The sequence below is a fragment of the Oncorhynchus mykiss genome, chromosome 7, assembly GCF_057628025.1.
Source record: "Oncorhynchus mykiss isolate SJ-2025 chromosome 7, ASM5762802v1, whole genome shotgun sequence".
Taxonomy (NCBI): Eukaryota; Metazoa; Chordata; class Actinopteri; order Salmoniformes; family Salmonidae; genus Oncorhynchus; species Oncorhynchus mykiss.
In genome coordinates, this window is record NC_143028.1 from 40182647 (window position 1) to 40207532 (window position 24886).

General features: G+C 45.8%; 1 protein-coding gene across 1 annotated transcript in view; it reads left to right on the plus strand.

The window, feature by feature from the left end:
* The window catches only part of LOC110527872 (protein SHQ1 homolog), a 38790-nt gene that overhangs the window by 8315 nt on the left and 5589 nt on the right, over window positions 1–24886 (plus strand). The window contains exons 8-11 of the mRNA XM_021609454.3: window positions 6184–6341; window positions 7482–7535; window positions 13470–13593; window positions 16735–16855. Of these exons, the coding sequence (XP_021465129.1) occupies window positions 6184–6341; window positions 7482–7535; window positions 13470–13593; window positions 16735–16855 (457 nt within the window). The remainder of the gene's footprint in view (window positions 1–6183; window positions 6342–7481; window positions 7536–13469; window positions 13594–16734; window positions 16856–24886) is intronic.

Here is a 24886-nt window from a genome sequence, read left to right on the forward strand (position 1 = left end):
CTGAGTACTCGGCCGGAGCCCCGGCGCAGATAAAGGGGACACATTTAAACTAATGACTTAACTGAAAGCTGGATGCACGTTAGCCTTCCCCTGCCCGTCGGAAGAGTATTGGTCAGCAAATGTAGCCGTTAGTAGTAAAATCTTGATAGCATGCTTATGATTTTAACACCTTTTATATATGTACCATCAAAAGTTTGGACACAACCCTTGAAAGAGTAGGTTTAATTTACTGTTACTATTTTCGACATTGTAGAATAATAGTGAAGACATCAACTATGAAATAACACATATGGAATCATGTAGTTACCAAAAAAGTGTTAAAAAAATCTAAATATATTTTATATTTTAGATTCTTCGATGTAGCCACCCTTTGCCTTGATGAACATTTTGCACACTCTTGGCATTCTCTCAACCAGCTTCATGAGGTAGTCACCTGGAATGCATTTCAATTAACTGGTGTGCCTTGTTAATTTGTGGAATTTCTTTCCTTAATGCATTTGAGCCAATCAGTTGTGTTGTGACAAGGTAGGGCTGGTATACAGAAGATAGCCCTATTTGGTAAAAGACCATTTCCATATTATTTTTTTATTTTTTATTTCACCTTTATTTAACCAGGTAGGCTATTTGAGAACAAGTTCTCATTTGCAACTGTGACCTGGCCAAGATAAAACATAGCAGTGTGAACAGACAACAGAGTTGCACATGGAGTAAACAATTAACAAGTCAATAACACAGTAGGGGAAAAAAGAGTCTATATACATTGTGTACAAAAGGCATGAGGAGGTAGGCGAATAATTACAATTTTGCAGATTAACACTGGAGTGATAAACGATCAAATGGTCATGTACAGATAGAGATATTGTTGTGCAAAAGAGCAGAAAAGTAAATAAATATAAACAGTATGGGGATGAGGTAGGTAAAATTGGGTGGGCTATTTACCAATAGACTATGTACAGCTGCAGCGATCGGTTAGCTGCTCAGATAGCAGATGTTTGAAGTTGTTGAGGGAGATAAGTCTTGCAATTTTTGCAAGCTCGTTTGGAGGTTAGATAGCACAGTGTCCAAGGACAGGCCGGAAGTATACAGAATGGTGTCGTCTGCGTAGAGGTGGATCAGGGAATCGCCCGCAGCAAGAGCAACATCATTGATATATACAGAGAAAAGAGTCGGCCCGAGAATTGAACCCTGTGGCACCCCCATAGAGACTGCCAGAGGACTGCCCTCCGATTTGACACACTGAACTCTGTCTGCAAAGTAGTTGGTGAACCAGGCAAGGCAGTCATTAGAAAAACCGAGGCTACTGAGTCTGCCGATAAGAATATGGTGATTGACAGAGTCGAAAGCCTTGGCCAGGTCGATGAAGACGGCTGCACAGTACTGTCTTTTATCGATGGCGGTTATGATATCGTTTAGTACCTTGAGCGTGGCTGGGGTGCACCCGTGACCGGCTCGGAAACCAGATTGCACAGCGGAGAAGGTACGGTGGGATTCGAGATGGTCAGTGACCTGTTTGTTGACTTGGCTTTCGAAGACCTTAGATAGGCAGGGCAGGATGGATATAGGTCTGTAACAGTGAGGGGGAAGACTGCGGCAGCTTTCCAATCCTTGGGGATCTCAGACGATATGAAAGAGAGGTTGAACAGGCTGGTAATATGGGTTGCGACAATGCGGCGGATAGTTTCAGAAATAGAGGGTCCAGATTGTCAAGCCCAGCTGATTTGTACGGGTTCAGGTTTTGCAGCTCTTTCAGAACATCTGCTATCTGGATTTGGGTAAAGGAGAACCTGGAGAGGCTTGGGCGAGTAGCTGCGGGGGGGGAGCTGTTGGCCGAGGTTGGAGTAGCCAGGAGGAAGGCATGGCCAGCCGTTGAGAAATGCTTGTTGAAGTTTTCGATAATCATGGATTTATCGGTGGTGACCGTGTTACCTAGCCTCAGTGCAGTGGGTAGCTGGGAGGAGGTGCTCTTGTTCTCCATGGACTTACAGTGTCCCAGAACTATGGCAAGAACAGTTCAAATAAGCAAAGAGAAACGACAGTCCATTACTTTTAGACATGAAGGTCAGTCAATCTGGAACATTTCATGAACTTTGATCGTTTCTTCAGGTGCAGTCGCAAAAACCAACAAGTGATATGATGAAACAGGCTCTCATGAGGACCGCCACAGGAAAGGAAGATTCAGTTACCTCTACTGCAGAGGATATGTTAATTGGAGTTACCAGCCTCAGATATTGCAGCCCATATAAATGCTTCACAGAGTTCAAGTAACAGACACATCTCAACATCAACTGTTCAGAGGAGACTGTGTGAATCAGGCCTTTATGGTCGGATTGCTGCAAAGAAACCACTACTAAAGGACACCAATTAGAAGAAGAGACTTGCTTGGGCCAAGAAACACGAGCAATGGACATTAGACCGGTGGAAATCTGTCCTTTGGTCTGATGGGTCCAAATTTGACATTTTTGGTTTCAACTGCAGTGTCTTTGGGAGACGCAGAGTAGGTGAACGGATGATCTCTGCGTGTGTAGTTCCCACTGTGAAGCCTGGAGGAGGAGGTGTGATGGTGTGGGGGTGCTTTGCTGGTGACACTATCAGTGATTTATTTAGAATTCAAGGCACACTTAACCAGCATGGCTACCACAGAATTCTGCAGCGATACACCATCCCATCTGGTTTGCACTTAGGGGGGGAACTATCATTTGTTTTTCATCAGGACAATGACCCAAAACACACCTCCAGGCTGTGTAAGGGCTATTTGACCAAGAAGGAGAGGGATGGAGTGCTGCATCAGATGACCTGGCCTCCACAATCACACGACCTCAATCCAAATTGAGATGGTTTGGGTTGAGTTGGAACGCAGAGTAAAGAAAAAGCAGCCAAGTGTTCGGCATATGTGGTAACTCCTTCAAGACTGTTGGAAAAGCACTCCTCATGAAGCTGGTTGAGAGAATGCTACGAGTGTGCAAAACTGTCAAGGCAAGCGGTGGCTACTTTGAAGAATCTAAAATATAAAATTTTTATTTAATACTTTTGGTTACTACATGATTCCATACGTGTTATTTAATAGTTTTGTACAATGTAGAAAACAGTCCAAATGAAGAACCTTTTGAATGAGTAGGTGTGTCCAAACGTTTGACTGACTAGTACTGTATATAATGTGTGGGAGCAAAATTCTTAAGCTTCTCTATTTTGGCCTCTCTGTTTTTTTTCTCCCTCCCTTGCCTCCCGTAAGACAGAGATATACAGTATATGTCAGCTGACAGATGGGTGTAGACACTAGTGGTAATTAAGTAGAAACCTCACCCTGGACCTTTGTGCCCCCTCTGTGTTCCCCGGGTCGAGGCCAGAGCACTGACAGGCCACAAGCTGTCCATTGGGTCCACATGAACTGAGTGGGCGGTGTTAATCCAACATGACAGCCCTGTCTCTGCCTGCGGCTCTTCTTATGGCTGGTTTGACCTGCCAGCGGCAGTCTGTGATTCATCACTACATTCATTGCATTGACTCGCAGGTTCTTTAACGTCAGAAAATGTCTATCTTAAACAGTTGCGCTTTAGTATTGAGTGTTGACGACCTTGTTCTGTACTACCAAGGTCATACGTCAGAAGCCTCTGGGTGAAGTAGAGTTGTAGGTAATTTCCAGCCTCGTGCACGTTGAGCAGAGGTATATTTGCTCCATGTCACTGGTGCCATCTGTACCTGGGGTAGGGCCATACAATGGGGGCAGACTGCTCAGAAGACTGGAGGAACTAAGTGACAAATGACACACACACACACACACACACACTCTCGATTGGCTAGGATCAAAGCTGAGATCAGTGAGTGCCTTTCAGATTGTCCCATTAGATCTTCTAATCTCATCCAGATGTCTCTTGGATGAATGGAGCGCTGCGGCTGCATTATGCAGGCCCAGTTAGCTTGTTATTGGCAGTAATCCCATGTTCATCCTGTTTTAAAATGTATTTTTAGATCCATTACATGTGGACAAAAACAGGAGTTACAGCAACTGATGCTCTCGCTAGATGTCACTGAATGACAGCGCTTGTATACACTTTTTGGAACATCTTGATGAGTGCCCGACTGCTGTTCTAATAAATAAACAAAGGAACCTGTTTCCCAGCAGCCCTATCACTTTTCCCTGATCCCAAATGCAAATAATCTGGGTAGTCATTTGATTAGCTGTTCAGGAGTCTTATGGCTTTGGAGGTAGAAGCTGTTAAGAAACCTTTTGGACCTAGACTAGACCTGGCGCTCCGGAACTGCTTGCCGTGAGACGATGGTGGCTGGAGTCTTTGACAATGTTTAGGGCCATCCTCTGACACTGTCTGGTATAGAGGTCCAGGATGGCAGGAAGCTTGACCCCAGTGATGTACTGGACCTACAAGAATTTTGGAATATTGCTGCAGGGACCTGCTTCCATTCAGCCACGAGCATTAGTGAGGTCGGGCACTGATTTTGAGTGATTAGGCCTGGCTGTCAGTTGACGTTCCAATTCATCCCAAAGGTGTTCCCAAAGATGTTCGATGGGATTGAGGTCAAGGCTCTGTGCAGGCCAGTCAAGTTCTTCCACACCGACCTCGACAAACCATTTCTGTATGGACCTCTCTTTGCATGGGGGCATTGTCATGTTGAAAAAGGACAGGGCCTTCCCCAAACTGTTGCCGCCAAGTTGGAAGCACAGACTCGTCTAGAATGTCATTGTATGCTGTAGCATTAATATTTCCCTTCACTGGAATTAATGGTTCAACCCCGAACCATGAAAAACAGCCCCAGACCATTATTCCTCCACCACCAAACTTTACAGTTGGCACTACTGTATGCCTTAGAGCAGGTAGCGTTCTCCTGGCATCCGCCAAACCCAGATTCATCCGTCGGCTTGCCAGATGGTGAAGCGTGATTCATCACTGCTCCAGACTCCAATGGCGGCGAGCTTTCTACCACTCCAGCCGGCGCTTGGCATCGCGCATGGTGATCTGAGGCTTGTGTGCAACTGCTCAACCATGGTAGTTTTAACTGAGGACAGATGATTTTTACGCGCTTCAGCACGAACTGACTTGTTGGAAAGGTGGCGTGCTATGAGTGTGCCACGTAAGGGCATTCTACTGCCAATGTTTGTTTATGGAGATTGCATGGCTGTGTGCTCAATTTTATACATGTTGAAATTGTTGAATCCACTAATTTGAAGGGGTGTCCACATACTTTTTCATATATAGTGTATGTCTGCTGCAGAGGGACAAAGGGGAGCCATGAGAACACGTTTTGATCCGTTTCTGGAGAACATATTGGCTCCCTATTTACAAAGATGGAGAACAAGCTATAATGTGAGAACAAGCTATAATGGAAAATACTGGAGTTTTTGTGCAAGTATAGCCAACTAGCACAAAAAGATTATTGCGACATTTTCAAAACAATACGATATCTTTAAAAATAATATCCCGCTATGTAACAAACCCCCCCCCCTTCTCAATAGTCTGTGTGTGTTTCCTACACTCGGCAGACTGCTGGATGTAGGCCAGTGGGGCGCTGAGTTTCTCCCCAGCGTCCTGGCTGATCTCCCGGGGAGGTGCGGTAAGGGGGGGGGTGTGCGTGTGTGCTCCGCTTGGCCAGGCTGGGCTGCTGCAGCTGCACTGGCAAGGGAATTGGGGTACCGTCTGCAGGGATCTAAGCCCTGATGTAATGGAGCAGGAATCCAGTTCCCAGCAGAGCCAAGAGGATCATTTGAAACTGCTGCTGTAGTGTGTGCACGCACAGTCAAGCCCACACACTCAGGGGCTCAGTATAGGGGCTGTCCTCGATAGGCAAAGGGAAGGATTGCTTTCAGCTGTTCCATAAGCTGCAGAGAAAGTGCTGACTTGGAGTCTGTTCTTGCAGACCTTTAGCTTTGTTTTCAGCACTGAACGTTGCACATTAAACTTTACCAATTGAGTTTAGGTGGAGGGTATCTTGATCAGTAACTGAGGAAGAAACTCAGGGACTTTTGATTATTTCCAAAAGAACTGATAACCTAGTGTTTTCCTCACACAATTCAAGCCCTGGGCCATCTCTGCAACATAATAGAAATGATGGATCCCTCTTTTGCTTCATAGTAGAATATGTGCATGAACTGTTAGAAATGAATGTGTTTGCAGGCATGATTAGGTCCATGTAGAAACCCAGTGAGTCTAAGGGTGGACTGTTGTTTTTCAGCGGTGTCCTTCACTGATGATGAGAAGGAGCAGCTAAGAAAGTTTACCAACCATTCCTACATCCTGGACAAGAAGTCCCGTTTCCAGGTGTGGCTCAGCCTGGTGGACATCATCCTGGCATACTGCTACGAATTGCGCACTACAGAGGGAGAGCACAACGTGAGTTAGCGACCGTCAGTTAGCCTCTACTTCTCCCTCCAGGTCAAAGCTTTAACATGGACTTCCACCAAGTTCCTACAGGGATCTTGAGTTTTTTTTATGTTGTCTTACTGTCACTAAACCGTAATACATGGAACTCAGTCTGTTGTTGCACAGCTGGAAATAGATGTTTAAGTGATTAATGCCCAAGAAGCTGGTGTTTTGGAGGATGCATTGGCATGAGTGTTGTTCCCAAACTGTGCCAGTATATCCTCCAAACAATTCCTTTGAGGACATAATCACTTTTACACAACCGGTTACCAACATATTCAAATAATGACAGACATGCTTTTATTTCAAAATTTATTTTTTAAATGAATTAATTCATACTATTTCATCCTTCCACGAGATGTAGTCCCGGCACACATCTATGGTGCTACCCATGCTGCCTATCGGTTAGGTTGCCAGAGACGCGACCCAGTCTTAGTCTTTTTGTTCTATATCTATGGGCTCGACCCAGTTGCTCGTTCTAAAATAGATTGTAGACTGGGTAGTGTGAACCCTGAATATCAGATTGTAAACCACAGCTATGACAAAAAATACATTTTTACTGCTCTAATTACGTTGGTAACCAGTTGATAATAGCATTCGAACACCTCGGGTTTGTGGTGTGTGTAGCCAATATACCACGGCTAAGGGCTGTATCCAGGCACTCCACGTCACGCCGTGGTATATTGGCCATATACTACACCTCCTTGTGCCCTATTGCTTAAATTAAGGTTTAAAATGGGAGATGGTGAGGTTAGACCATGGTCACACATTCATGTGTTTATATACATCATTGGGTCAGATCCGGAGCTGTAGTTCTTAGTACTGCCGTAAACACATACTTTAGACAGCAACCTGTGAAGTCATCTGTGAACGTTCTATGAACATCTGGGGTGTTACGGCCTTATACACCTTAGAGAGTCAGGAGCAGGCTGCTTTTCCAGAGATTGTGTTGTAAGGTATCTGTAATGGACACTAGGGACGGAGTGTTAAAGAGAGTGTGGCCAGAGTTTGCCTGTTATTGGTATCATTGCTTTCTCATGTGTTGTAGGCCCACCTTGATTCTCTAAAGCGCGTGTAGAAGTTGACCTCTGTCCTCTCATTATATGACAGGTTGAATCACCGTGGACCATCAGAAAACTAAGTGGGACTCTTTGCTGGCTTGAGGTAAGTAATGGGGAGGCAGTCCCTTATTTAAGTCAATTAAAGTCAAATTATTATGGAATAATAAATCCCATAGTATGACCTTGGGCACGGCTTCACTATTCTGGCTGTTTTCAGCTCCTGGCCCCATCTTGAGCTAAAGGCTTTTATTGATCTAAATGTGTCTGCTCCAGCCGCTGACGGAGGAAAGCTCTCAACCAGCCCTAGGAAATTACCATTTGATTGAGTTTGCTGCAGCTGGGTGGAGAGCTTGTATAAAAAAAATATATATTAACACAACATGTAAAATGTTGGCCCATGAGCTGAAATAGGAAAATCCCAGAAACTGTTAGTGAGAATTTCTCCTTTGCCAAGATAATCCATCCACCTGACAGGTTAACAGCATGATCATTACACAGGCGCACCTTGTGCTGGGGACAATAAAAGGCCACTTTAAAATGTGCCTATTTGTCTCACGACACAATGCCACAGATGTCTCAAGTTTTGAGGAAGCGTGCAATTGGTATGCTGACTGCAGGAATGTCCACTAGAGCTGTTCCCAGATCATTTAATGTTCATTTCTCTACCATAATCTGCCTCAAGTCATTTTAGAGAATTTGGCAGTAAGTCCAACCAGCCTCACAACTGCAGACCACATCTGGCTTCTTCACCTGCGGTATTGTCTGAGGTGGGGTAGGGGGAGTGCTGAGGAGTAGTTCTGTCAGTAATAAAGCCCTTTTGGAGACCAAATTATGATTGGCTGGGCCTGGCTCCCCAGTGGGGGGTGGGTGGAAAACATAGATTAGGGCCTAATTTATTTACATTGACTGCTTTCCTTACATGAACTGTAACTCAGTAACATCTTTGGAATTGTTGCATTTTGTGTGTTTATATTTTCAGTGTGTAATATATCACACACAGTACCAGTCAAAGGTTCGGACACACCTACTCATTCAAGGGTGTTTCTTTATTTGCACTGTTTTCTTCATTGTAGAATGTAGTGACCAAAAATATATTTTACTTTTTAGATTCTTCAAAGTAGCCACCCTTTGCCTTGATGACAACTTTGCACACCCTTGGTATTCTATCAACCACCTTCATGAGGTAGTCACCTGGAATGCATTTCAATTAACAGGTGTGCCTTGTTAAAAGTTAATTTGTGGAATTTCTTTCCTACTTAATGCGTTTGAGCCAATCAGTTGTGTTGTGACAAGGTAGGGGTGGTCCAGAAGATAGCCCTATTTGGTGAAAGACCAAGTCCATACTATGGCAAGAACAGCTCAAATAAGCAAAGAGAAACGACTATATGACATGAACGTCAGTCAATCCGGAAGTTTCTTCAGGTGCAGTCGCAAAAACCATCAAGCGCTATGATGAAACAGGAAAGGAAGACCCAAAATTACCTCTAGTGCAGAGGATAAGTTCATTGGCGTTACCAGCCTCAGAAATTACAGTCCAAATAAATGCTTCACGGAGTTCAAGTAGACACATCTCAACATCAACTGTTCAGAGGAGACTACGTGAATCAGGCCTTCATGGTCGAATTGCTGCAAAGAAAGCACTACTAAAGGAAACCAATTAGAAGAAGAGACTTGCTTGGGCCAAGAAATACGTGCAATGGACATTAGACCGGTGGAAATCTGTCCTTTGATCTGATGGGTCCAAATTTGAGATTTTTGGTTCCAACCTCTGTGTCTTTGTGATATGCAGAGTAGGTGAACGGAGGATCTCTGCATGTGTAGTTCCCACTGTGAAGCATGGAGGAGGAGATGTGATGGTGTGGGGGTGATTTATTTAGAATTCAAGGCACACTTAACCAGCATGGCTACCACAGCATTGTGCAGCGATACGCCATCCCTTCTGGTTTGCGCTTAGTGGGGCAATAATTTGTTTTTCAACACAACAATTACCCAACACACCTCCAGGCTGTGTAAGTGCTATTTGTCCAAGAAGGAGAGTGGTGGAGGTGCTCCATCAGATGACCTGCCCTCCACAATCACCTGACCTTAACCCAATTGAGATGGTTTGGGATGAGGTGGACCGCAGAGTGAAGGAGAAGCAGCCATCAAGTGCTCAGATTATGTGGGAACTCTTTCAAGACTGTTGGAAAAGCATTCCATATGAAGCTGGTTGAGAGAATGCCAAGAGTGTGCAAAGCAGTCATCAAGGTAAAGGGTGGCTACTTTGTAGAATCTAAAATACATTTTGATTTAACACTTTTTGGGGGTTACTAAATGTGTTATTTAATCGTTTTTGATATCTTCATTATTCTACAATGTAGAAAATAGTAAAAGTAAAGAAAAACCCTGGAAGGAGTAGGTGGAAACTTTTGACTGGTACTGTATATACAACGCATTCGGAAAGTATTCAGACCCCTTGACCTTTTCCAAATTTTGTTACGTTACATCCTTATTCTAAAATTGATTAAATAAAACATTTTCCTCATCAAAGTGAAAATAGCTTTCTTAAAAAAAAATCACATTTACTTAAGTATTCAAACCCTTTGCTATGACGCTCGAAATTGAGCTCAGGTGCATCCTGTTTCCATTGATCATCCTTGAGATGTTTCTACAACTTGATTGGAGTCCACATCAAATCAAAGTTTATTTGTCACATGCGCTGAATACAACAGGTGTTACAGTGAAATGTTTACTTACAGGCTCTAACCAATAGTGTGAAAAAAAGGTGTGTGTGTGTAGGTAGTTAGGTAAGTGAAGAAATTAAACAACAGTAAAAAGACATTTGAAAATAACAGTAGCAAGGCTATATACAGACACCAGTTAGTCAGGCTTATTGAGGTAGTATGTACATGTTGGAATGGTTAAAGTGACTATGCAAATATGATGAACAGAGAGTAGCAGTAGCATAAAAATAGGTGGTGGTGGGATACAATGCAGATAGTCCCGGTACAGAGAATGGAGGCGTGCTCGGTGCTCCTTTTCCTGTAGTCCACAATCATCTCCTTAGCTTAGGGATAGGTTGTTATTCTGGCACTACCCGGCCAGGTCTCTGACCACCTCCCTATAGGCTGTCTCTCTGTTGTGTCGTCTGCAAACTTAATGATGGTGTTGGAGTCGTGCCTGGCCATGCAGTCGTGGGTGAACAGGGAGTAGGAGGGGACTGAGCACGCACCCCTGGGGGGCTCCAGTGTTGAGGATCTGTGTGGCAGATGTGTTGCTACCTACCCTCACCACCTGGGGGTGTCAGGAAGTCCAGGATCCAGTTGCAGAGGGAGGTGTTTAGTCCCAGGTTCCTTAGCTTAGTCATGAGCTTTGAGGGTACTATGGTGTTGCATGCTGAGCTGTAGTCAATGAATAGCATTCTCACATAGGTGTTCCTTTTGTCCAGGTCGGAAAGGGCAGTGTGGAATGCAATAGAGATTACATCATCTGTGGATCTGTTTGGGCAGTATGCAAATTGGAGTGTGTCTAGGGTTTCTGGGATGATGGTGTTGATGTGAGCCATTACCAGCCTTTCAAAGCACTTCATGGCTACGGACGTGAGTGCTACGGGTCTGTATACCTGTGGTATATTTAATTGATTGGACATGATTTGGTAAGGCACACAACTGCCTATGTAAGGTCCCACAGTTGGCAGTGCATGTCAGAGCAAAAACCAAGTCATGAGGTAGAAGGAATTTCCCCTAGAGCTCTGAGGGAAAAGTATCAAAAAAATACGTTTGGAACCACCAAGACTTTTCCTAGAGCTGGCCGCCCTTCCAAATTGAGCGGAGGGAGAAGGGCCTTTGTCAGGGAGGTGACCAAGAACCCGATGGTCACTCTGACAGATTCCAGAGTTCCTCTGTGGCAATGGGTGAACCTTCCAGAAGGACAACCATCTCTGCAGCGCTCTGCCAATCAGGCCTTTATGGTAGAGTGTCCAGACGGAAGCCACTCCTCAGTAAAAGACACATGACAGCCCGCTTGGAGCTTGCCAAAAGGCACCTAAAGGACTCAGACCATGAGAAACAAGATTCTCTGGTCTGATTGAACTATTTGGCCTCAATGACAAGCGTCAAGTCTGGAGGAAACATGGGACAATCCCTATGGTGAAGCATGGTAATGGCAGCATCATGCTTTGAGGATGTTTTTCCGCGGCAGGGACTGGGAGTCTTGTCAAGATCGTTGGGAAGATGAACGGAGCAAAGAACACAGCCAAGATAATGCAGGAGTGCCTTCGGGACAAGTCTCTGAATGTCCTTGAGTGGCCCAGCCAGAGCCTGGACTTGAACCCGATCGAAGATCACTGGAGAGACCTGGAAATGGCTGTGCAATTATGCTCCCCATCCAACCTGACAGAGCTTGAGAGGATTTGCAGAGAAGAATGGGAGAAACTCCACAGATACAGATGTGCCAAGCTTGTGGCGTCATACCCAAGAAGACTAGAAGCTGTAATCGCTGCCAATGGTGCTTCAACAAAGTACTGAGTAAAGGGTCTGAATACTTATGTAAATGTAATATTTCAGTGTAAACGTTAGAAAATGTTACAAATATATATATTTTTAAACACCTTTTGCTTTGTCATTATGGGGTGTTGTGGGTAGATTGATGGAAAAATCCATTTAATCCATTGTAGAATAAGTCTGTAACGTAACAAAATGTGGAAAAAGTCAACGGGTATGAATTTTTTCTGAATGCACTGTATATAAACAAACTGATTGTCATCTCCATCTGGTGCACTGATAGTGCATTGTTTTGTAGAAGAAGAGACGGCCAGGTTATAGCTATGACAATTGGTTCCTCTTAGGTTTGTGTTTGTGTGTCAGAGGTAGGAGTATTAAGGTGTGTCCCAAGGCTGTGAACAGGCCCAGTGTGTGTGTGTGTGTGTGCTCCCAACTGACAGACAGGCGGAGAGGGAGTGAGATGGCCGTCTGCTCGCCGATCGATAGTGTGTGTGTGTGTGCACTAGAGGACCGTGCAGCAGGGCGTGTGTGCCGCTCGTCTTATACCTTGGGATGTGCGAACCCCTTAATCAGTAGCATTTTCCCTCTGAACCTGACAATAAGGGTTGGTTATCGGATGCCGCAGTCTGAGCGGTAGCAGTTTGGCCATGATGGTGATAATGGAGGAGGTAGTAATGACATCCTGCAGCTGCCTGAAAGCCCTCGTCAGTAGAGCTATCTGTCTGGGAGAGACTGACGGGACGCGCCCTCTCAGTCGCTCTCTCGCTCTCATCCACCCACCCACTCACTCTCTCTCGTCTGCTCTGTCTCACTCGCTCTCATCCACTCTTTTGCTCATTATCGCTTTTGCTCTCATTCTCTCTCTAACCCTCTCCCTTACTAGGTCTCTTTTCCCCCATCTCTCTCTTTCCCTGTTTTTTTCTCCTGTTTTTGTCTTTCTCTTTATTCTTCCTCTCCCTCGTCTCACTCTCACCCTTATTTCCCTCTTTCCCCCTCCCTCTCCATCTGCTCGCTGTTAACCAGCCTCCTAACCAGACAGACCAGGTTGGTGGTTGTTGTGCGGCTGAGTGTTATTTACAGGCAGGCTGCTAAACAGCCCCGGGGGAGAGGGGATGAGCCCTGATGACATGCAACGAGTCACACTCTGAGCGCACTTTTAACAAGCTAGGGAGAATTAATAAAAAGAGAAAGCAGAGGGCTCTCTCTCAGCTCTTTTGTCCACTGGTGCAGAGAAAAGCGGAGAAAAGCCTTGAGTTTACACAGTGATTAAGGACCAGCAACAATTAAAAGGCGGCGACTGCAGAAGGTGTTTAAGAGTTCCTCGCCCGTTTCCCCCTCTATGAAAGGGAAGTCGTTAGGAGTAATTAGTTTACCAATGACTGCAATTAGGAGTGGGCTAGCCTAGCCTGCTTTGTGCTGGAGGGAAGGAGAAAAGCGAGAGGCTGCCAAACATTTTAAGAGGAAGTGAAGTCCCTTTTCTTTTTTGTAAGATTAGTCTTTTTATAGTGAGTGGCCATGAGGAAAATGCAGCATGTCTTTTTGTTGTTCCCTTTCAGACATACAGCTCGTTGCAGGAGGTCTTGGTGTCCTTTGGGAGGAGGGTGTTGTGTTACCCGCTCTACAGGCACTTTTCTCTGGTCTCTGCAGCCGTGCAGGATGCGGCTCGGGTCTTCCAGTCAGGTGAGTCTAGACGATGCTCTCTGTGACCTCTCGCCCTGACCTGAGGCAGCTCCACACCTCAATGGCCACTTTGTAAATGCTGGTTAGAGCAGTATTGACAGCCTCCGTGTCATGCCCAGATTATAAAGCCCTCAATATGGCCTAGTTTCCCTTCCAATTAATGTGTCTCTGGACTCTGGCCAATGTTTTCTGAGACTCCTGAGGGACCGTATGTGGTTTGATGCATTTCGGTTGAAGGCAAAGCTTGCATGGTAGCTGTGGGGACTGACAGAAAGACTGCTTTACAGCCAGCATGCACCCACAGTCATACATCACTATACCACCACAAGCAGAGCAACCTCTCCAAGCAGGAAGTGTGGATTTGTTCTTTACGGACTGTTGACTTTATCTCCTAGCAAAGAGTCATCTTTAAATCAAAGCCCCGCGGGTAGCTAGATGTAGGCTCTGCCATGTAAACACATTTAGGATGTGTGTGGGGTGAGATTAGCTGGTTTGTGGGGATTTTAATGTTTGTAAATGACAGCAAATTAAGTATTTTTAAACTACAGATTAGATCAGACTGGTTGAGGGAATCCGAGAATCCCAGGTTGTCACTGTGAAGGGGGCTTCCCTGTAATACACTACACCATCTACCTGCATCCTCTAGAAACAACTTCACCTGTTGTAGCCTAATGACGCTTTTCATTCTCTCTCCTGACGCTGGACATTTGTTCAACAGTCACATACCCATTTTGTTTCTGTGCTGGAAAATGCAAACTAACCTAATTGGTGATAGTTAGTCTAACCAGGCAAACGATAGCAAGTACCTCTTCATTTCAATGAGTTTGCCTCTGCAAATGTCTTTATTTACGTGCATCAGGTGAGTGAGAGTGAGTAATGGGGCTCTCGTTAATGAACTGTAAAGCTACAGTAATGCAGTCTGGCTGGCGTACGTCTTGAGAGGGCACGACACGTTTCCTCCCAGCTTTACTCCACACAGCTAATTCATTTGTCAGGATAAGGCTAATGGAATGTGTGCTCTAATTTGAAGGCACTTGACTTAAATGGCTGTGAAAGCAAACATTGGCAGGTATTAGGAAAACAAACCCATTTAATGCCTTGCGGGAGCCACATGTTAAGGCCTTAAAGGGAATGTTATCCGGGGTAAATATTTGAACAGCCCTCTGGCATCACGGACGGTCCTTCTCAAGGCGCTCATCCAGCTGCCTGCTAAGTGGCTGGAACCAATTGGCCGCCAAGCAGGGAGAGCAGAGCAGGGCCTCCTAGGTAGGGAGGCTTTAGCATGGCCGCTGTCGTGTAGCTGACCGAAGGACCCACTGGAGTTCGGTAGCCTATACCGAGCCGGAAATGTTCCGTTATTGCGGTTCCTCAGTGTAGCTTAACTCGTATTTCCCTGTGTCCATGTTTTTACATGTCCCTTGGCTTTGTAATGAGCTAGTACTGTTGGGGTGCACATGGCCCTCCCAGTAGTTGAAACACTTGAAGTGTTTTGTTTCCAAGTCCAGTGTGGTAGTGATGCCAATGAAATGTTTTCTGCGCAGCATTAGGAATGCACATGGAGTGTTTGGAACGTGTGTGTAAATGTGTTGCTTATGCTGTCTTGTCACCTTGCCATGATGGATGTTAGTGGCCAGTGCCCGTGTGGCAGCTGTGTCGCTGTGCCCCCCCACCCGGGCCAGACTCTGCCTGCCTGTCTGCCCCTCTCCGGGGATCAGCCACGGCTCGCCACCAACGTGTTTAACTGGCTCGACTTGTCATCAGCGGGGAAAAACAGACGAGTGCAGGATTCATAACGTGGCACGGTTGGAGGTGAAACAACTGCACTGTCCCCAATCGCTCCCAGGGAGTGAGAGGGAGAAATGTAAAACCTCCAGGGATTTGGTGGGTTGAGTTTGGAAGCAGGGAGGGCTTAGTGTCTGCAGTGAGTTTGGAAGCAGGGAGGGCTTTGTGTCTGCAGTGAGTTTGGAAGCAGGGAGGGTTTTGTGTCTGCAGTGAGTTTGGAAGCAGGCAGGGCTTAGTGTCTGCAGTGAGTTTGGAAGCAGGGAGGGTTTTGTGTCTGCAGTGAGTTTGGAAGCAGGCATGGCTTAGTGTCTGCAGTGAGTTTGGAAGCAGGCAGGGCTTAGTGTCTGCAGTGAGTTTGGAAGCAGGGAGGACTTAGTGTCTGCAGTGAGTTTGGAAGCAGGGAGGACTTAGTGTCTGCAGTGAGTTTGGAAGCAGGGAGGACTTAGTGTCTGCAGTGAGTTTGGAAGCAGGCAGGGCTTAGTGTCTGCAGTGAGTTTGGAAGCAGGGAGGACTTAGTGTCTGCAGTGAGTTTGGAAGCAGGCAGGGCTTAGTGTCTGCAGTGAGTTTGGAAGCAGGCAGGGCTTAGTGTCTGCAGTGAGTTTGGAAGCAGGGAGGACTTAGTGTCTGCAGTGAGTTTGGAAGCAGGGAGGACTTAGTGTCTGCAGTGAGTTTGGAAGCAGGGAGAGTTGAGGGTCCTGGTCCTCTGAGCGCTCATGCTCTAAATGAGAACCAAATGTTTGTGCAAGGTTTTCCTCTGAGCGAGTGTGCTGTTTGTTTTGAATGGACTGGAATGTCTGTCTGCTGCCAGCCAATCCTGAAGTTGCATACCGGACAAAAGGATTTTCTGTAGACCTCCGTGCTCTGCAATGGGCCGGCTCTGTCCCATAAAGGGGCTATTTATACGACCTGGGGTTTGTGACAGCAAATGTAATGGATCAAATGTGGCTCCCTCCAGGTGTGTTCCATTTTGTAATGGTAATCATTGGCTTTCCCTTCGAGGAAAATCAGGCCCAATTTTTTTTTCATAAACCGGTATGAAATGAACCCTTTGCATTATCTTGGCCCACTTGAGTTGAAATTCTGGACTATATAAACTAGATAAAGGAGGCCTGAAAGTTGATAAATTGCTCTCTCTGTCATGAGTGTAAATGACTGTCAGTAGTCTGCAATAGGATAGTCTTGCAATGCTCACATGATCTCCCATAGCCCGTTCAGCCTATAATTTCAAGGAAGGCTGTATGGAACAATGAGATTTTTGGAACCTCAGTCCCTGCTAGCAACACTGCTATATTTACCATTCTTCACATTGCCATAAAATAACATTTTTCAATTTCTACTCCTTCTGTTTTTCCTGTCCAGGGAAAGCCTGCGTCCTGAAGTGCTTGTTGGATATTCACACAGTCTTCCGGGAGAATGAACCGGCCTACATATTGAACGACCTCTACATCACAGACTACTGCGTCTGGATCCAGAGGGTCAAGTAAGTTCACTACTCCCCATCCTCTCTCTCCCTCTGCAGGGACCTTCAGCCCTAGAGCATAATTACCTCCCAGGTCCAGGGGCCAAGCAAAGTGGCTTTCATGTTGCTTCAGTGCACTGCACTGGAGGAGAGGATTAGACGAGTCATTTGTCACAGCACGGCCACTTGACTGACAGAGACGCTGTGAGACGTATCCATTCTCCCATGTCAAAGGTGCCGTTGGAGAGCGTGTGGACTGTACTGTCTCCCTCAGTGCTGCAGTGGAGTCCCAGTGGCTGAGACTGAAGCCTCTGTGACACACAGATGGACAGTGCACTGTGCAGTACAAGATGTGTGTCAACTCGCGAGAGATCTGTGTAGTTTCCTCCCTAATTGATATAGCATGCATGGCTCTTTCCTCACCCGTGTACATATTTTACAATTACTTACACGTTGTAAGCCTGCAAGGGCATTATTCGGTAATGAGCTGTGTTTTATTCTTGGCAGGGGTTCAGCCGAGTAGTGTGCTAGTCTGGAAAAAGCCCGATTTTTAAAAAAAATGTGCGCCAGTGATGATGTAGGCCCAGATGCAGACATGATAAAAGCTCTGCCGGTGTTTGATGGAGCTTTTCTCTCTGGAAAAGAAAACGCCTCGATGGCCAATTAATAATAGATGTATAAAAATCAATGGTGGAGATCGGCGCTGCAGTCCCGGTCGGTCTGTCTGTTTCGCTGCAGCAGACGAAGAGAACAGAGAGTCTTGGTCTTGAGTGCTCTCTCAGCTCAGCGTACGCTTTCAGCAGAAGCAGCATCACTGTCAAGCCACTGGAAAACTCAATCAGTCTCATTTCAGTCAGTCAAGGAGATGAAACGGCAGGAGGGCATCTGCGGTTGAGTGCTTTCCAATCCGCCTCCCTCTCTTCTCTTCCACCGCTGTACATTGGAGCCAAATGTCAGCTTGACCTATCAACAAGCTGGCTTCCACTGGCTGCAACCCTGCATCGATCATTAAATGGATTAGACCTTGTGCTCGCCACCTTTACCTATGATTGAATTGTTACATTTCCCTTTTCTGTTTACGTTTTTCAGTCGATAAGCAAAGCTTGTTTTCTTTCTGCCCTGAGACCTGGCTCATATCAGCTGTGGTGTCAGCAGAGGCAGAGAGATGGAGAGACAGAGGCTGTCCAGCATCCAGGAAGAGTTACTAACCCTCTCCTGTTGAAGATGCCGCCTCAGGGCACCTGGCTGGGAAAACCTCTAGAGCCCAGGCATTCCATTCCATTGTTTTGCTGTGAATCAATTCCCAGATTGACGTTTCATACCTATCCTATATTGTTGTGCTGCACAGACTACATTTCTTTCCCTTCTGAATGTGGAATAAAAGCGAGCAGTCCACTTGCCATTCAAAGCAGCAGAGAGGAGAGCTGTCTTTCTATGAGCTAGCAGGCATTTACATAAGTCATTTAGCACACTTTTTTTCCCAGAGCGACTTACATCAGTGCATTCACGGTGACACAACAACATATCCCAATCGTAGCAAGAGATAGGGTTCAGACGCTTTTGGAAGATGGGCAGGGACTCCTCTGTCTTGACATTAGAGGGAAGCGTGTTCCACAATTGGTGTGCCAGGACAAAGAAGAGTTTTGACTGGGCTGAGCGGGAACTGCCCTCCTGTAGGGGTGGCAGGGCCAAGAGACCAGAGGTGGCAGAACAGGGGGCTTGGGTTGGGGTGTAGGGTTTGATCATAGTCTGAATGTAGGGATGGGCAGTTCCCTTCGCTGCTCCGTAGGCAAGCACCAGGGTCTTGAAGATGATGTGAGCTTAGACTGGAAGCCAGTGGAGTGTGCGGAGGACCAGTGTGACATGGGAGAGCTTTGGAAGATTGAACACCAGGCGTGCTACGTCGTTCTGGATAAGTTGAAGGGGTTTGCTGCCACAAGCGGGGAGCACAGCCAACAGAGTTGCAGTAGTCTAGATCGGAGATGACAAGGCTGGCAGGCAGCACTCAAGCAGCAGCCAGCTGTGGTTTGCATAGACAGTGCTCTTATCACTTGTGGTTTGTTGTGGCAGACGTTTGTGCATGTGACCGGTTTGATGACAGATTGTATAAGCATTGCTCTCCTCCCTGCTAGATATCCCCCATTTGTCATTCCTGCTAAGTGACTGTGCCGTCTCTTCCTGTGAGTCCTGTGGTAAGATAAGATGTAATCTATATCCTGTATCTTGTCAGTCCTCCCCACAGTCGACTCCCAGACACGATCAGTTGCTCATGATGGACACGGCGATTTAATGAATGCGTTGCTCAGTGGGTTGATTTATACTGTCTGGCTCTCTCTGGGCTGTCCCACATGTGTTCATGCTCTTAAAGTCCCTCTGACTGCTGAGACCAGAGTCAAATTTACAGCATCATAAAGACTTCACAGTGATTTAGACTCCAGCGAACCCCTCTCCCTCCATAGACTCCTGCACACAGACAAACAAGTGGACAGTCCACTCTCCGGTCAACAGGAGGAGTATGAGGGTGGAGAAAATCCTTCTGACACCATTTTGTATTTGTCCTGATAAAGGGTGTTGACCAAAGAGGATTATTAATGCGCTTACAACCGTTTCCACATTACCCAGGGAATTGTGTGTAATTTGCAGATATCTTTGTACCATCAGATGCATTGCCACTATCAAATAAAAAAAACTTCTCTACCATTCGTTTCAATGGGTGGTTTTGATGATCATCCGATGCCGAACCCCTGCAGTGGTGCTAGACTGAAATGAAAACCCACTCCTCGTTTTCTTTCTCAGTCTTTCCTCTTCTCTCATCAAAAGGCTTGGAAGGAGACCAATGTAGATTGACTGTGACCAGTCCAAAAAATCCCATCAGATCTGTATTACTTTATCTCAGCGAAATCAGCAGGCCTCTAACTTCCCCTTCCTCTTTCAGCGCTCACACATTCCTCCCCCTCTACCCGTTGTCTGCCGCACAATCAATTAATTGGGTCGATTAAATTCCAGAGCAAAAAACCATGGCAACCTGTGAGTGTCGAGCTCAAGGGTTTGCTAGTCTTGGAGGAGGAAACAAGGATCTTTTTCTCTCTCGCTCACACCAATCCATTCAGCCTCTACACACATTGTGTGCATGATAATGCCCAGAGGAGAGCTCTCTTCTCCACAGTCCCAGGAGGCCCTCAGGGGACACGGGCTCCCCACAGGGACAACCTACAGGCTGACACCCCCCACCCCCCACCCTACCGGCAAGGTCAGTGGTCAGATAAGTGAGTTGGTTAAGCCTCGTGGGGGCTTGCTGGTGGTTTTAATGCTCGAGGGACTGGCAACTCTGTGTCTAGTGAGTGTGCAGGAATGGTAAGTTGATCGCCGTACAGTTTTCTCTTTTTTATTCTTAGAAAGGGTAGAATGCAGGTGAAAAAGCTTCGGATACATTTTCTCTGGTATTAATCCTTTTCATGTACCTGCTAGTGTATTTCTACCCACACTCATCTGTCTGGAGCCGGTCCTGTCCTGTGATGTAGTAGATGGTGTATACTAAACATTAGGAATACCTTCCTAATATGGCATTTTTTTGCCCTCACAGCAGCCTCAACTCATTGGGGAATGGGCTCTTCAAGGTGTCAACAGCGTTCCACATTGATGCCCATGTTGACTCTAATGCTTTCCATATTTGTGTCATGTTGGCTGATTGTCCTTTGGGTGGTAGACCATTCTTGATACACACAGGAAAATGTTGAGTATGACAAATCCAGCAGCGTTGCAGTTCTTGACACAAACCGGTTGAGCCTGGGACCTACTACCACACCCTGTTCAAAGGCGCTTAAATATTTTGTCTCACCCATTCACCCTCTGAATGGCACACATACACAATCCATGTCTCAATTGTCTCAAGGTTTAAAAATTATTCTTTAACCCGTCTCCTCCTCTTTATCTACACTGATTTGAAGTGAATTTAACAAGTGACCTCAATTAGGGATCACAGTTTTCACCTGGTCCTGTCACGAAGTGACTGTTACCCTGCACCTTAGAGGCTGCTGCCCTATGTACATAGACATGGAATCACTGGCCATGTGTACTCCGTGTATATGGTCTGTGTGTTTTGAGCCTTCCCCACCACAGAGACAGTAGATAGTCTCTGTGTCCCGCTGGGCTCGACAAAGCCAAGACGGTCTCACAGCTAATGGGGAGAAGTACTACAGATTTCCTCTCTGCATGACGTCCAGATTTTGTGTACTTACACAGGCAGCTCACCACACGCGCAGAGAGAGAGAGAAATACTGACAGTGTTGCATTCGTGCTACACTAATAATGAGTGATGCAGCCTTGCTTTGTATGAGGTAACTTCCTCTCCTTGCGTCCTTGTTTTGATTAGGAGGGTCGGTAAACAACAAGCTCTGCAGGCAGTTCTACCAGCTCTCTTCATGTTGCACATTAACTAATGGTCTCTCTATACAGCAAGAAAGCACTTCCTTAGATTACAGTCCCTACTCTGTTATATAGCCTAATGCAGCAGTGTCAAACATACAGCCTGCGGGTGGGTTTAAATATTTTTTGAGGGGGAATCAAACTCAATATATTTTAAAATAACTAAAACCAAAAATGTACTGTGTCCAGCTCGCTAATAATCTAAATGAAAGCTAGACAGTCAGGGAGCATTGAAAAATCCCAAAACGATGGATGGAGGGCTAATCTTTTCCAGAACCTCATTGAAGACTGATTGCAACACCCCTGGCCTAATGCCTCGGACACAGGTCTTCAGTGTTACTCACACACGCCGTCACACACTCCATAACACATTTCATCACACACTCCCTCAAACCATCAAACTCAGGAAGACAGGAAATCCAAGCATCCATTTATAAGTCTTTCAGCCTTATAAAACAAGCCAACTTTGTCACAAACAACTACCGCCTACGTTTTGTTCCCTGAATGAGATGTTGGACAATTCAAATGGCATACAGTTAGCAAACAGTGTTTGACTGTCCATCCACTATATTCATTGAATAATGTACATACACTCCCTTGACAAATCTTGTGAAATTAATTTGTACATTTAAGATTAACTAAGAAGTATGAGTAGGAACATGTGTCGAATGTCTTCTGGCATCATTGAACATGAGGCTGCTGGTAGAAATGGAAGTCTGTAATTGACTGTCTAGTTGTCCTTCTCCCCCACCACCCTCCTGCTCCCTGTCCTCATCTAAGGACTCTTGTTTGTTGTCTGAAAGATGGAAGCGTCTTTGTGGCGACAGAAGTTTTCCAACCTTGAAAAGCTGCCCCTCAGTTAATGAAGGGAGCCCACGACATTAGTAATGACTGAACTGTGTACAATGTTTTATATTCCCTCCAAAAGCAGCCTTTGTGCTCACCGCAAGCTGAGCTTCTCGCACTGCAGCGCAGGGAGAGGGGGAGCGAGGGGAGAGAACAAGCACGTAGCCTCTCCAATGCTAACTCAATAATGACTTCCCACGGGGGAAAGAGAATGCGGGAGGTGGGGGATGGAGGAGGGTCTCTGCTTTGAAGTTGCAGTGCTACAGGAGGCTCTCCAGCCAGAGCTAGTCAGCCAGCCTGCTCAACTCCAGCAAGGGCTTAAGCCCTGTCAAAGCAAGGGGAGGGGTTCTACTAAGCTATATGGAATTGTTTTAAGAAGGTCCTCCCAAGGATCATTTATCCATTTGATTTTGAATTTTAAGACCCCCTGAAGTATAAAAATATATATATATATATATATATATATATATATATATATATATATATATAAAACAATTATTTGATTTAATAAAAAATGTTTGGCATTACTGCCATTAGCCCTTACAAATGCATTGTGTAACAGATTTTCTACATGGAACAACAGATCGCCCCCCCCCCAAAAAAAACAATCAATAGCAAGTTTGTTCTGAAGTGTCTGTCCTATATCTGAGAGAGAAAAGAAGGATCAGGCACTAAACACTCTCAGTAAATACTTTCGTTCATATTTTCAACTGGTACTGTGGGGAAATTCTTGTGACCAACATGTTCGTGAGAGTCTCACCTTTACACAGAGGGGTCATATTAGTGTGGAGCCCAAACTGTTTGTACACCAGAGACAGAAGTTGTCTTGAAGTCGGTACGGCCAATCTGCCGAGTCCCAAAAACACCATAGAACAAAAAAAAAACCAGACCATTTATTCTATCTCTCGCTATATATATATATATTAGTACACGTGCTAATGATTATCAATTCAATATGTAGGTTGAAACAATCATTAACTGGGGCGGCAGGGTAGCGTGGTTAAACCCCCGAGCTGACAAGGTACAAATCTGTCGTTCTGCCCCTGAACAGGCAGTTAACCCACTGTTCCTAGGCCGTCATTGAAAATAAGAATTTGTTCTTAACTGACTTGCCTAGTTAAAAAAATAAAATTACAAAAATACAGAAACAGCTGTGTAGGAGGAATAAAACTGGTTGAGGAACAGCCAAACTCAGCTAACAAGGGGAGGTTGATGAAGACAGTTTACTGTCAAAAGTCATACACCATGGCAAGGCTGAGCATAGCAACAAGACACAAGGTAGTTATACTGCATAAACAAGGTCTCTCCCAGGCAGACAGACATGTCAAGGCAGACAGGGGTTTCCAGATGTGCTGCTCTTTTGAAGAAGCACAAAGAAATGGGCAACGTTGAGGACCGTAGATGCAGTAGTCGGCCAAGGAAACTTACTGCAGCAGATAAGACACATCATGCTTCCTTCCCATCGCAATCGGAGATGTCCAGCAGTGCTATCAGCTCAGAATTGGCAGAAAACAGTGGGGCCCTGGTACACCCATCTCCTGTCAGAAGTGGCCTTCATGGAAGACTTGCGAACAAATGTCATACCTCCGTCGTGGAAACTATGCATGAAAACACAGGAACTGGGGTGCAGAAAAATGTCAGCAGGTGCTCTGGACTAATGAGTCAACAGACGCGTCAAGTCCTCAACTGGCAGCTTCATTAAACAGTACCTGCAAAACACCAGTCTCAACGTCAACAGTGAAGCGGTGACTCCGGGATGCTGGCCTTCTAGGCAGAGTTCCTCTGTCCAGTGTCCTTTTGCCCATCTTAATCTTTTATTTTTATTGGCCAGTCTGAGATGGCTTTTTATTTGCAACTCTGCCTAGAAGGCCAGCATCCAGGAGTCACCTCTTCACTGTTGACGTTGAGACTGGTGTTTTGCAGGTACTGTTTAATGAGGCTGCTAGTTGAGGACTTGTGAGGCGTCTGTTTCTCAAACTAGACACTCTAATGTACTTGTCAAATCAAATTTATTTATATAGCCCTTCGTACATCAGCTGATATCTCAAAGTGCTGTACAGAAACCCAGCCTAAAACCCCAAACAGCAAGCAATGCAGGTGTAGAAGCACGGTGGCTAGGAAAAACTCCCTAGAAAGGCCAAAACCTAGGAAGAAACATAGAGAGGAACCAGGCTATGTGGGGTGGCCAGTCCTCTTCTGGCTGTGCCGGGTGGAGGTTATAACAGAACATGGCCAAGATGTTCAAATGTTCATAAATGACCAGCATGGTCAAATAATAATAATCACAGGCAGAACAGTTGAAACTGGAGCAGCAGCACGGCCAGGTGGACTGGGGACAGCAAGGAGTCATCATGTCAGGTAGTCCTGAGGCATGGTCCTAGGGCTCAGGTCCTCCGAGAGAGAGAATTAGAGAGAGCATACTTAAATTCACACAACACCGGTTTGGACAGGAGAAGCACTACAGATATAACAAACTGACCCTAGCCCCCCGACACATAAACTACTGCAGCATAAATACTGGAGTCTGAGACAGGAGGGGTCAGGAGACACTGTGGCCCCATCCGATGACACCCCCGGACAGGGCCAAACAGGAAGGATATAACCCCACCCACTTTGCCAAAGCACAACCCCCACACCACTAGAATGATATCTTCAACCACCAACTTACCATCCTGAGACAAGGCCGAGTATAGCCCACAAAGATCTCCGCCACGGCACAACCCAAGGGGGGGCGCCAACCCAGACAGGAAGATCACATCGGTGACTCAACCCACTCAAGTG